Here is a 14432-nt window from a genome sequence, read left to right on the forward strand (position 1 = left end):
GGCTCTTGAACATGAAAGACAGGTCTTTGTACCAGTGCTGTGGGGTGGGATGGGTGGGCTTTCCTTTATTCTCTTTTCTTTGCCTAGAGTGTTCTTCCTTCCTGTTCTCATAGTTGGCAAATTCCTACTCCTCTAGGAGTCACCTTAGACGTCCCCTTGTCCACCAGGCCTTCATGGCAAGATCAAAAGAGTTCCTACACTTGTCCCTTCCTCTTTGTTCACAACTTACGAAAGGGAACTCGCTATGACTATACCTCGGACTGAGCAGTCCTCAGGACATACTTGCCTGTCAGTCTGCCTCTGAGTTGCTACTCTGAGTCGCTACTCTGAGTCATGTCTCATTTCCCTCTTTGGCCCCAGGGTTTATCGGTATGCCTGCTCAGAGTAGTTCAGTAAGGGCTTGAATGAAGGTCTCTCTTAAATATCACTTGTTTTATGACTGTATTTGCCAGATGCTGGGTTGAAGGAAAGACATGATTTAATCAGAGTGCAGCTACCTTAAAGGGAAGATGCCCTGAGTAATAACTCAAGGTGACAACTCAGTGCTTGAGATAGCAGGCAGAGTCACAGGGTTTTTATTCCTTTCTGAAAGTTAATGTTTTGAACAATATTTACTGTTACAGGACAACCAAGTTCATTATATTCAGGAGCAGCAAAGAGACCTATAAGCAGAGCCAGTCTTTTCCTCACAAAAGCTATGAATGTTTTCAAGTAATTGAGAGAACTTGGTTGGGCTTCTAGAATTCTTCTTAACAGTGGAGGATGTCTGGTGACCACATGTCCTGGACTTTCTGGGGACAGGCCCAATTCCATGTAATTTAATTCCATTTCAGAAAGGTGATTTAATCCCTGCTTAATTAAATTCATTTTAATTTTTATAGCTTTATATGAGTTTTCAAATATATAAATTCACAAATCAAGATATAAAATCTTTTGTCAGATTATATGTTCTAACTTTTGACTCTGAAAATGCGGTCCTAGTAATGGAAAAGTATATTAAGGCTGAAGGCTTTGGGGATGAGAGTGTGATATTGTGATTTACTATAAGAAATATGTATTTGGTCATTATTCTCGTTTCTGGCTCACAGCTCCCAAAACCCTGGAAATTGCCTAAGTGTTGAGGGTGATAAAGGTGTCTTTTGTTATGTTGGTGAGCTGACTTTTGGAAAGCACTTCTGGATGGGGGCAGGCTGAATCAGCCAGTGGCCAGTGACTTAGTCAATCATGACTCCACCATTAAGCCACCATAAAAACCCAAGAGGACAGATTTTTGATCCCTTTTGGAGAGCTTCCACTCTTGGGGAAGTAGAACGCTCCCAAATACCACCAAGTTCCATGAAGACAGAAGCTCCTTTGTTTGAGAACTTGTATTATGTATCTGTGAGTCTGGCTATTGACTCATTGAGAGAGAGCACATGTGCACATGTGAGCAGGGAAGGGGCAGAGAGATGGTCTAAGATGGCCTCATTCACTTGCTTTGGCATTTGGTGCTGGCTCTTGGCTAGGCTGTGTGTCTTCAGCAGGCTAGCCTGCACTTCTTTACATGGTAGCAGCATTTCAGAAGGGCAAGTCCCCATGTGCAAACACTTCTCAGGCCTTGTTTGTATCATGTTGGCTGATACCCCATTGACCAAAGCAAGTCCCATAGAAAATGGACTCAGTGTAGGAGGGGGCTACACCAGAGTGAGGAGACAGGCAGGTGTGGTTCTCTGGGAGTCCAGCACCGTGACAATATTTTACAAGCTGTCATTAGCGTAGTTCCTTCTTGAAATGCTACTGGCGTCAGTATCACTTCACCTAAAAGCTGAACCAGGATGTATGGGTACGGATGTATATGTGTAGGATTACAAAGAAGATGTGAGATAGCAATATGGAACAAGATTGTGTCTATTATGTAACAATGGTTGCCTGTCATGATGTGAGTAGTAATATAATATAAACTCAAAGAAGTAGTTTTTAAAAATTTTCCTTAGTGTTTGTTTATTTTTGAGAGAGAGACAGCATGAGCAGGGGAGGGGCAGAGAGAGAGGGAGACACAGAATCCAAAGCAGGCTTTAGGCTCTGAGTTGTCAGCATAGAGCCCGGTGCAGGGCTTGAACTCATGAACCATGAGATCATGACTGGAGTCAAAGTCAGACGTTTAAGCAACTGAGCCATCCAGGTGCCCCAGAAATGTAATAGCTTTTGACCTCTATCAAGAGTGTTCACGTTAGTGGATATTTGATGATACTAAGAAATTATTTTAAGTGGAAGGAATCTACTCCTGAAATCATTGTTGCACTATAGGCTAACTAATTTTGATGTAAATTTAAAAAAATGAAAAATAAAACAAGTTAATAAACAAAATTATTTTAAGTGGAACGGTAATATGGTGGTTATGGGTTTTAAAAATCCTTATCTTTTAGGGATATATACTAAAATGTTTACAGATGAAATGATGTGATCTGGGATTTACCTCAAAGTCTGGGGTTGGGGCAGGGAGTGGGGTGTAAGTAACACAAGGTTGGACAGGGTTGATACTTGTTGAACGGTCATGGGTGATAAACACATCACAGTCTTTGTACTCTCTTTCACACTGTGTGTATGTTTGAAAATGTCCCTAATAAAAACTTAAAGAGTATTCAGATCATTCACAGTCGTTGAGATGACTGATGGAAGTTGTCACAGATGCCAACCTAAGTTGCTTCTGATTGCTTTCCTGGTAAAGTAGGGTAGACTATGTAAGCAGTCAGTGCTGGATTTGGAAACTGCTCCTCATGTGGGTTTTACTTTATGAGTAGTGTTCTACATTTAATTAAAAGAATTACAGGGCATTTGGGTGGCTCAGTCAGTGAAGTGTCCGACTGGGGCTCATGTCATGATCTCACAGTTAGTGAGTTCGAGCCTCACATTGGCCTCTCTGTTGTCAGCACAGAGCCTGCTTGGGAACCTCTGTCCCCCTCTCTGTCTACCCCTCCCCCCACTCCTGCTCGTGCTTGCTTGCGCTCTCTCTTTAATGTTTAATAAATAAACATTAAAAAAAAAAAAAAAGAAATAGCACTTGCTGAGGGGCCCAGCAAGTGAAACACTGCATTATTAGGAGAGACTAGAGATTCTTTGGGACATTATTGATCTCATCTCGTGTTTGGTGGGGACACTCCTTGCACATGTAGTTACTCAGATCTGACACCACAGATTCAGAGTAAGAGTGGTGGTAAGTGCTGTTCTCTCCAGATCTTTGCTAGTTCTGCATGTTCTTGACTCTAATTTGTTGTGTTCTCTAGAATCTAAGGACCTGGGCACTGCCGCTCTAGCCCTGTGTGTGAAAGTAAAGCCTTTCTTCCTGTCTTCGGGAGATACCGATGATTCTATAATTCTTGTTATAAAAACAAAATCATGAGTGAACACCAGCCCCAGATTTCAAGTTCCCTTGTTGCTCACTGTGAAGCGCAAGGTTGTCATTGAATCTACTTGGATCCGGTGCCCCATTTACCCCTTCTGCGCACCCCTCTCGTTTTTTTTTGTTTAAGAGATGAATGTTTTGCTGAGGATCTGAACTTTAGAAAGCCCCCATTAAAATTTCTCTTATGGGGTTGCTTTGATAATTTTTCCAGATTTTTCTTTCCATTTAAATGTTTTGATTGTCTCCATCTTCTCTGACAAAAGGCAGTTAAAGTGGATTTCACTTTGTGCACACAGAGTGTGCCTCTCGGAAAGGAACACTATTTGATCCCTGGATCTCTGAAGTTAGACAAGGAATTAGAAATATCTGAACTCTACTTTAGCCCCTAATCTTATCATTCCAAATGTGTGCTTAATAAGAAGCAGAATCAATATTTCGGGTCAGAATAAGTTCAAATGTTCTAGAATTTTTACATCTAAAAGCGAAGAAAAAACGATTGGCTAGAAATATTTAAAAAGACTGTCCTTCATCAGATGTACAATCATTCTCAAACTTGCCCAGAGAATGCAGTATAAAGTGTTAATGTTGAGATGGTAAATGTGATTAACCCAACGTATAACTTCATTCTTAGTTCTTGCAGTTGTATTGGAGAGGAGACCCCTAGGAAACAGACTTTCCAATGACATTTTATAACAGGGCTTTTTCTGAACTCTTATCAATTATTACGTCAAACCTCCCAACATTATGTCTGACTAGTAAATTCTGGGAGAACAAATGGTCACAATATTATCAAATTGTCCTCCTCTGTGTGAGCTTGTTATAAAATGTATCTGGCACGAAGATAGAAGAGGTTTCACAAAATCGATCTCACGCAAAAGCCGGAGCCAGAGGAAACTGGACCTGGGGCATGTGGATGGTGGGTGCACCCCTGTGAAACAGGCCGCGTGGCCTAGGTGTTCATCCCTGTGAACTGGGACGAGAGTGGCCCACCTGGTCTTGACACAGCCAAGCTCACCTTGCTAGATGAGCACAGGTGTGAACACTTTGGACACGGGGCACCACTGATTTCGCAATAGGTCGGTTTTCAATAGATAGGTAATGTTAGAGCCATATTGCACGATTAGCCATCTGGGTCTTTATATTCTCCGTTCTCTCACCCGTCAGGTCTTAGTTGTAAAATGTGACCAATAGCACCTATGTGGCTGGAGAATTGGCACCTTTGGGGACATGGGACTGTGTAGTTCCTCGGTTGCCAGGTCAGAGAGGCTGCTGGACTTGGCCAGGGCTGGCGCGGGCGTGCCATATCTGTGAGAGGGAGGAATAGGTGGGCATGTTTACTGGGGGTATTTATTGAGTACCAGTCACATAGATCATCTTTACATAAGTTATTCTTACCGCAGTCCCACGAATGCAATACTGTTATCCTCATACGGTGAGCTAGAGAGAAGGCAAATAATTAGCTACAGGTCATAGCTGGCTCGTGAGCCACACAGCCAGTGTGCACAGATCTAGTTAAGGACAACCTGTGCTTTTCCTACTGTCTAGTTTTAGGGCGGGCGCGTGCACACACACGGGCACGCACACACCCCTTACAGAAGCTGGAGATACAGGTGAGTGTAGCCCTTGGCTGGGAAGGACAGGCATGGAGAAGCAGGGACGCAAGCAAACACATAGGCAGATGGTGTTAACCTAAAATGAGGCAGCCATGGAGCAGGATCCAGGACAAAGCGAGATTAGGAGATGGCAGAGCAGGGCCTCCTGAGAGGGCGCCAACTAGGAGCAGGAGTAAAATACCCTTTGGAGGAGGATAGCTGTATGGAGGCATGCTGCCAGTTGGCTCAGGTTTCCATGGGAAATCCACGGTGGCAAAGTGTAAGGCAATTATTCTTCTGCACAAATATGCATTACTTTTAAGAGGAGATGAAAAAAAAAACTAATCTAGAGGTGAAGTCTATTTTGGGTATATATTTTCGTGACTAGCATATGCAGGCTCTCTAATGTAACTCAGGGCTCCTCCCCCAACCCCGGCCGGGGATGGGAGGGTAGCCTGATAGCAGTGCCCAGCAGAGGTGCTGACATCAGGCCGTACGTGCTGCCGAATAGGCCTCTGCAACGGATCCGTGGGTGAGGCCAGATCCGCTCACCAGGCGCCTTGTGGCTCTTGCCTCTGGGCAGAATCCTTGCTGTGCTCTTCTGAGCACCCTCGTTGGGAAGCAAGCTCAGGAATGATCAGGAACTTCAGGGCTCCCCGCCGCTGGGCTTCAGGACCGACCTCACCTCCTGGACCAGAACAGAGCCGAGGGGGGTCCAGGAGAGACGCGGCCCCGGAAATGACAGTGCTGGGCTCCAGGGTAAAGATCCTGTCTAATTACGAAATATTTCTCGGACCTACTCATGATCTCTGTTGGCTTTTTCATACCCATTTGGGAAAATACACGGTGGCAAGCATCTTTAAGTTCGCGGACTGCGCTCTGGCACGCGTGCGGATGTGACGATCTTGCAGAGAAGCTGAGTTAGCAGGATGGAATGACAGTGTTAAATGCTCATTAAGGGGAGCGTGGAATGCAAAGTCACACCTAAGGCCTGGGAGAGGATGTCAAGTCTGACCTTGCACCGGGCGCTGTCTGCTTTTTCAGGTGGCACTGCGGCACGAGGATGGCGATGAGACCGCAGAGCCGCCCCCCAGCGGGCGCCGGGACCGGAGGAGGGCCAGCGTGTGCTCTGGAGGCGGCAGCGGAGAGGGCGAGCAGCGGGGCCTGGACCGCAGGCGGAGCCGCAGGCACTCGGTGCAAAGCATCAGGAGTCCTGTGTCGGCCCCCACCAGTCCCAGCTCCCAGTCAGCTCCTGGCTTCAAGCCCGGTCAAGTTCGAGAGCACTGTGAAAAGTAAGCATTAACCCAGCCGTGGAGCGGAGGGGGGCGGGCACAAGGATCCCGAAAAGGTGGGAGGGGTCCCATCCCCACAGGCACCCACTACCACCGCCTCCCCGCTGGCCTCCTAACCCCTCCTGACTTCCTCCCTGCCTCTTCTCTACCCTTGAAACACCACCCCGAAGTCCTTTGGAGCACCCCGGGACAAGGTGGCCCTGGTGACCCACATAGATGTGATCTTGTTAACCCCACGAGCTCTTCTTCACCCATTTGTGTTTTTATATCCGTATCTCCGTAATGTCTGAAAAGCTGTGCTTTATCAAATAGAAAAGAATCCAAACCCCAAAACTTTACCTGGAAGTAAATGGTGTGCCCTCACATAAATGCAAGATTGTAAGAGTCTTGAGATACTGTGGCAGTACATGGTGGAGGCTGATTTTAGTTAAATAGAAGAAACCTGTATGAATTAAATATATGAATATAAATATATGTAAATATATATTATGTTAAATACATTTTATATATGAGTATATGATATATATATAAGTATATGTAAATTCCAGTAAATACTATCGCCATCACTTTTTCAGTGTTTGTTTTAGCGAACATTTTTATTGAGAATGTGTTATAGGCCAGGACTTTCTGATGCCGTGAAGATATAAGGTATGATCTCTGTCCTTACGAACCTCACATTTGGGCTGGGAGAAACTAAGAAGGAGATTGGCAGATAGGAAGAAATACAAAGGTTGACAATCTCATAAGAAACTATATACAGATATACAAAGGAAGACTTTTTGACACAACCTATAGGAACTTAGAAATGGTTCTGTAGAACAAGTGTGCAGCAAAAGGATGGCCATGCTGTTCTGGAGTCTGGGTCCACTTCTATCTTCCCAAGTGAATGCTGTCAGTTCATTAGGATGATGGAGCTCTGTGGACCAGTCCATGCCAGCCAGGTCCACCTGGACTGACTGGGACACTGGTTTGCCAGCGCATCACCTCCTGCTGCTGGCGTGCAGAAGCCCTGCTCACCTCATTTGACCGCAGCATTTTCTGCCATCGTGGAGATCCACCTGGGAGCCAAGTGCGGGTCACGAGGCTGCCTGGTGAAGAAGAAAATAACTCAGAATCAGTTGGATGACCTTAAGAAAGAGAGTGATCAAGATATGTCCCTTCCTTTCATCCCTAAGGGAACACCCACCTTGACAGATGCCCCAAGCAGTCTGGTACTCGTGGAATCACTTAACGAGCCATGCCTTTGGGTGCCTCCTGTCACAGATGGAGTGGGAGTGATGTGTGAGCCACAGTCTGTGTTGACACCCTTCTCTACCACATAATTGCCCATCTACAGATTTTTCTGTTTCTGAGAATCTGTGTACAGCAAGCTCTGTCAAGTGAAAAAAAAAAAAAAAGACTAAAACTTCTAAACAAATTGAGGAATGAGAACATCCACCATAAACATCACACCTTGTAGTCTAAGATCTTCAAGAAACTTAGGCATTGCTCAAAGGGCACTTAAAGTTCTCTCCAGCTCTGCTCCTAGCTAATGGCTTCAGAAATTAACATGGAGAAAACTGTATACAGTAGATTGAAAATCTCTATGTAAAACAACCACAGATGCCGGGGACAGTTATTTGAAGTCCCCGTCAGCAGCCCTTGGCATTCTCTTGTTCTGTTCAACTTGTGTCCTGTATGTTCCTGGTCTGTTTCTTGCTATTATACTTTTCAAAGATCCCCATCCCCATGTTGTGAGTTCAGATGGCCATGCCTTGTGACAGATTGGCAAGGACGACAGAGGTGCAGTGAGCCACCATGGGCACATGGTTTTGAGGTGCAGGGCTTGGAGGGATCTCGAATGCGAGGTCACACATGCAGCCCTGCATGCTTCCTGTCTCATTCTTTTCAAATAGGACTGATTTTTCATTTTACTGACATTAGTACTTTGATGGAAATTTAGTGCATTTATTTGAGAAGAATACACTTCCCCACTTAGAAAGACAGATAACATTTTACAGATTGATTATGAAGTGGCTTCATCCATGAAGTCTATTGGAGGGGTTTTGCCCTGTGGTCCCCAAACAACAGTAGAGTTTTGGCAGAGCTGGGAGTGGAATAGAGGGGGAAAGGGTGACGAGAAGCCAAATGGGAAATAAGCCCTGCATGCATAGCTTAGTCACCTGCTCAATATCTGAGCCTCAAAACAGTATCTTAGAATCAAGTAGTTCATTGTGCCCATAGGCCTTGCTTGATTTTGATTGCTCTTCATCTGTGTGAGCATTCTGGCCCTACTTCTAACTTGTAGCAACATGCCTTGCATATGCCACATAGGAATTTTAGGCTGGATTTTATAATTCTGATGCAACTAATGCCAGTACTTTTGAAAAGAAGATAGGAACGCGTTAGAGGTTAGAGATTCATGGTGCCCTAAAATGCATATGGTGCCTCTCCACTCAGGTGGTCCTTGTACATCATCTGAATTTCTCTGTAGGATCTAGCAGGACAAGCGTCTTCATCCTCTTTTTACAAGTGAGAAAACTGGGGGTCAGTGACTTGTGATGATCCCAGGACTAAGGGGCTGAGCTGTGGGTTAAACACAAGTCTTTGGCCCTTGCCTTTCAATGTCCAGATCACACAGGACCACTTCCTAATCCACCGTTCCCAAACATAGTCACTGAGTGAGATTAGCGCTTCTGACTTTTTGGAGCAGGAACTTTATTTACATACCATGTAGGTGTGTTTTTTTGATGTAAATATAAAAATTCAAAGAGTTGAAAAGCAGAAAAATCTCAGTCTCCTTAAGACTTAAGCCTACTGGGCCATGTGTTTTAGTTCCAGTAAAGACTGAGACTCCAAACACATTTTGGGTTGTTTTGGTTTCTTAAGAAACCTACTCTTCTACACTGAGCATTTACCAAATCAAGTATGAGTATTGGTCATCTGTCACCTAAAAGTATCTTTTGTGACTGTGTGTGCCATAATGAGTTTTATCTTTGCACTTAAATTTTATTTTTTTTTTAATTTTTTTAATGTTTATTTTGAGAGAGAGAGAGACAGAGTCTGAACAGGGGAGGTGCAAAGAGAGAGGGAGACACAGAATCCGAAGCAGGCTCTAGGCTCTGAGCCATCAGCACAGAACCTGACACAGGGCTCAAACCCATGAGCAAGATCATGACCTGAGCCAAAGTCAGATGGTCAACCGACTGAGCTACCCAGGCGCCCCTGCACTTAAATTATAAATTTCATCTTTGTATTTCCATCTTTGCACTGGAAGGAATAAAAATGGTGGTGCTGTCATTTTTTACCAAGAAAAAATTACTTTTAGCCTCAAATCAGCAGAAGGATCAGTGTTTCTGGTTTAAATTGTAACAGGATATAATCTTAGGAGAAAAAGTCTTAAAGCCTAGAGCAGGAGACCATTCTGTGAACTTCCACTCACAAACACTCTCCTTTCTGGGGCACCTCACTCTAGTCCTGAATTTTTCCCTCTTTAAGGAAGGTCTTCTGACCTAAGTGCGTTCCATAATCTTATAGCTCTATTGCTGCTTAGCATTCTCTCACAGGGATAAAATTTCCCCATAATGTTTCCCTGTTCATCGTGGTTTTCTCCTCTGTCAAAACATAGCAGATCTTCTTCCTGCTCTGTATGCCAGTCTTTCTGATAATGAACATTGCATGGGACTTAATATATGAAAATTTTCGCCCTGTCAATTTCCACACAACATTCCAACCTGTAGAGGTAATTTTGAACTTCAGCCACTAATGTTAGCAGTTGTGCCATCCAGCCTTCAGTCCTGTGTATATTTTAATACACATGGAAGAGTGACCTGGCGGGTAGTAGATGGTGACAACTGGTTGGGAGCGGATGGTACAGACCGCTGCCGCGTGCCTCAAAGGAAGGGGTTGGAAACTTTCTCTGTCAGGGGCCAGGTGGTACGTATGTTAAGCTTTGCAGGTCAGACAGTCTCTGTTGCAACCGTTCGACTACATTCCGCCTTTGTGTAATACAAGAGTGGCCGTGACAATAGGTAAGCAAATGCGTTTACTTGTGTATGGACATTGAGATTTGAATTTTACATGTCATGAAATATTCTTCTGGTTTGCTTTTCAACCATTTAAAATTTGAAAACCGTTCGTAGCTGACAGACTATATAAAAATAAGCGGTAAGCCAGATTTGACCCACAGGCTATAGTTTGCCAGCTCCTGTTCTAAGGGGCTGGGTTTCTAGAGGGAGGTTGGGAGGGAAATGATCTGGAATTGGCAAAGAGGAGTATGTGGGGTAAGAGAGAAGAGCCCATCATACGATATGAGAAGGCTGTGGGGAACGGTGTCCTAAGTTTAGGGTAGGAGCAAGGAATATTCCATGAAGAGGTTGAGACTATAGGGGATCTTGCTGAGAACTACTCGTAAATTCCAGGGCACAGCAGAAGGTTGAAGGGGTTGGAAAAGGCAGGAGATGAGTTAGATTAGGAGGCACACAAAGCCAGTGGGGAGAAGGGGATATGGCAATGAGTTCAGGAAAGGTTGGGCTACTCTGAGAGGTGGGAGCATCCTGGAATCAGTTCCAGTGCTCCCATAAGGTCATGGTTCTCAGCCGGAGGCGGTTTTGTCCCTCAGGACACTTGGCAATGTCTGGACACATGTTTGGTTGCCATAATTGGGGTGCAGAATGCAAATGGCACCTGATGGGTAGAGTCCAGGGCTGCTGCTGAACATTCCACAATGCTCACGACAGCCCTCTCCAACCGAGAAATACCTGTTCTAAAACATCAGTGGTGCTGAATCTGAGAAACCCCACCTTAAAGGACAGCATGTAATTGGCTACAATTTTCAATTCTTTCTAGGGGTGATTCTGAGGTAGGAAGTACTTTGTTGGAAAGGGAGTGTTTTTCTTAGAGGCACATGGAACTCTGTGGGTCTGCCTTCAAATGTTCATGTGCATGAGTCGAAGTTGCCTTTTTTTTTTTTTCGAAGAAGATAATTCTCAAATTTCTGGGCTACCAGCTAGAAAGTAGAGTCCCTTTTTTGTTTGTTTTTGTCTTAACTCATTTGGCAAAGTTTTACATTTCAAATTCTTAGGGACTATGCTGGACCCTCTTTGGGGGGGACTGGAGGTTTGACTAGATCTCATGATCTTCTCAGGAACCCACATGCCCAGTGAACCCAACTCCAATCAGCTTCACATGTATCACATTCCCCAAAATTGACATGATGGAACGTGACACCAGCCATACAACAAAGCGGCAAGACAGAACAATGGTCATATCACAGAAGGTGTGCCATTCTTCAGCCAGGCTCAGGAATCTATTCGGAAGAATAGGAACATGGGACCAGCTCTCTAGAGACCCTCTGTCTACCCAGGGCTGACAGATGCTCAAGTGGAGTTGAGGACTCAGGGCTGAGAAGGAGCAATGGACGCTTTCCTCTTGGCTGGTGGTGTTCTCAGCAGGTGGTCAGGAAGTAAAAAAGTTAAATTCAAGAATTGCTGTTTTGTCATGTAAGTTAGATAAGAGATAAACATTTTAAAGGCTTAATGTGTGTTGCACAAAAGCACTCATTCTAATACGTTGAAAGCAATAAGGAAGTAAACAGACTGTGGCCAGGCCTTGAGCTTGCTGCCGGGAGGGACTGGACACAGTCCGCCCTGTAGACAGACCGGCAAATGGCAGAGGCATTGGTATAGCCTGGCTCCAGCTAATCCCAGAGAAGGGGAAACCAGGAGGGCCCATGCCCAGGTGGGCTACAGGCCACAGGGGCTGCCCGGGAGCTAGTCAGTCCACTTGTGCTTCAGGGAAGAGGAGTCAGGCTGGGGTATCGTGTGGGGACAGAGTGCAGACCCCAGCATCAGAAGCTCAGTCTGCACCTGCTGGTGGAGGATAGGCTGTGGCTCCTAAAGAGTACACAAGCACCCAGTCTGCACAGTCCTCCCCAGCATGACATTTGGAATCGCTGCAGCAGGGGACCTAGGGTGGAGTTACTGAAGCATGGAAGAGGCTGCTTTGTTCTGCCACTAATAGCTGTGTGTCCATTTAGATATGACCTCAGGCACATAAGGGGCAGCCAATACTGAGCAACTCTGTGTTTCCAAATGAAAATGATACAGGATGGGGCTCCTGGGTGGCTCAGTCAGTTAAACATCCAACTCTTGATTTCAGCTCATGACGTGATCCTGGCGTCGTGAGATCAAGCCCTGCATCTGGCTCAGCCCTGGGCGTGCAGCCTGCCTAAGATTCTCTTCCTCTTCCTCTGTCCCTCCTCTGCTCAAGAGTGCTCACGTGCGCGCGCGGTCTCTCTCGAAAAAAAAGGTATAGGATGTAAATGTGTGGTACCAACTATGCATATACAACGGAAGTATTTATTTTTCTTTAATTTTTTAAATGTTTATTTATTTTTGAGAGAGAGAGACAGAGCTCGAGAGGGCAAGGGCCAGAGAGAGAGGGAGACACAGAATCTGAAGCAGGCTCCAGGCTCCAAGCTGTCAGCACAGAGCCTGACGCGGGGCTTGAACTCCCGAACCGCGAGATCACGACCTGAGCCGAAGTCAGACGCTTAACCGACTGAGCCACCCAGGCGCCCCCACAACAGAAGTATTTAGACTATGTAGTGCAAAGGTGACAATAACACCAGCAGTAGCTGCAACAGTGGCTTCACCTCATTATCTGCCAGGCATTATGCGAAGAGCTCCAGTGTACCAGGTCCACTAGATTGCCCCGTGAGTTACGTGTGGTTACTATCTCCATGTGGAAGGAGGAGAAACTGAGGCACAGGGTGTTGAAAGGACTGTCCAGAGCCCACAGCTAATACATAGTGGAGCTGGTTTTCAAGTTCAGGTGGTCTGCCTCCAGAGTCCCTGTCCTTCCCCATTTTTGTAAAATACGTTTGTTTTTTCCTGTGATTCTGTAGAAAGAAAAAAACATCCTTGAGACTTGGCAATTAGTAAGCAACTATCAAGTACACATTGCCATCTCTATGTGTTACTACTTCCAGATTTTCATGTTCATACATTTTTAAAAATCGTGGCTTAGTGTTCCGTTATATGGACATACTGTAAAAACAGGACGCCTTCATGCATTTTGCCATGGTTTGATTGAAGTTTTTTTCTAGTACTAAACTTTCTGGAATGAGCATATACAAACGTGTTAGTACACATATGTTAGCATTCTCTTAGGAGAGATTCTTAGGAGTGAGATTCTAGATCAAAGGACTCTTACGTTCTAAATAATGATACCACCGTATTGGCCTTTATCTACTACTTTGTTGTCCCACCCTCAGCATATGATTGACCATTTTCTCATATCGTCACCAGCCCTGGATGTTAGGAGTTTCTCAGAAATTAGTATTTCTGAAAAGTGAAATGTGCCTCAGCATTTCACCTTGCATTTTTTTTTTTAAATTACTATTGAAGTTGTTCACCTTTAATTGCTTCATTGGCTGTTGAACTTTGCTTTTCTGAGAATGGCCTGTTTGTATCTTTGGCTTATTTGTCTCCTGAATGGTTTGTCCATTTTGATTGATGAACAGCTACTCTATGTCAGTATTTCATATTTCAGTACGGGAATTTTCAGATACAAAAGCAGGTAGAATGTAAGTACTCTTGATACATTCTAGGCATTAACTTTTGACAACTGTGTCATAAATATTTTTCCTTGTCTATTAAATACCTTTTATGATGCCTTTGGGTGGACGCCTAAGGTATATTGCTAGGGTATGCCACGTGTTGGTATTTGCCTGTGCATCTTTTCGGTGTCGTGTTTATTCGGGGAAGTGTATCCTCTTCCTAACGAGCCTCTGTGTTGTGCTGGGAGGCTGCTGTGCTGCTTCTTCACTCTCTAGGAGGTAAGTAGTGATAGCCAGAGCTAGCGCTATGGAGCACTTACTTGGTGCTGGCTGTTGTGCTAAGCAAAATTACATGTGTTGTAAATGGCATGAAGAAAGTAGAAGACTCCTCCCCATTTTACAGGCTGGGAAACTGAGGCAGAGAGAGGTTCAAGAGCTTGCCCCCGATCTCACGGGTGGCAAGCGGCACAGCTGGGTTTGAACCCATTCATTCCTCGTCCGGGGTGTGCATTCAGAACCAAACACCCCTGGAACTAGTCTCTGAACCTACAGAATGGGTTCAGTAGTAACAAGTTTTTCCTCTCTCGAGGATGGATCGGATTTGTTGAAAAGACAGAAAATCATGC

General features: G+C 44.9%; 1 protein-coding gene and 1 long non-coding RNA gene across 15 annotated transcripts in view; one reads left to right on the forward strand and one right to left on the reverse strand.

Moving 5' to 3' along the window:
• The window catches only part of FHOD3 (formin homology 2 domain containing 3), a 469161-nt gene that overhangs the window by 313750 nt on the left and 140979 nt on the right, over positions 1-14432 (forward strand). For 13 of the 14 annotated variants that reach the window (XM_053902586.1, XM_053902585.1, XM_053902587.1 and 10 more), the window contains exon 10: positions 6019-6266. In XM_053902586.1, the coding sequence (XP_053758561.1) occupies positions 6019-6266 (248 nt within the window). Of the gene's footprint in view, positions 1-5474; positions 5734-6018; positions 6267-14432 lie in introns of those variants that run through there. The other variant, XM_053902595.1, reaches the window with a different exon arrangement.
• Positions 4053-6103, reverse strand: LOC109276402 (uncharacterized). Its single transcript, XR_002084653.1, has 2 exons — positions 5990-6103; positions 4053-4687 (listed from the first exon to the last, which is right to left on the reverse strand). It is a non-coding gene; the product is annotated as an uncharacterized LOC109276402 (long non-coding RNA).

The sequence above is a fragment of the Panthera pardus genome, unplaced genomic scaffold, assembly GCF_024362965.1.
Source record: "Panthera pardus isolate Hobbes unplaced genomic scaffold, ASM2436296v1 HiC_scaffold_15, whole genome shotgun sequence".
In the NCBI taxonomy this organism is placed as follows: domain Eukaryota; kingdom Metazoa; phylum Chordata; class Mammalia; order Carnivora; family Felidae; genus Panthera; species Panthera pardus.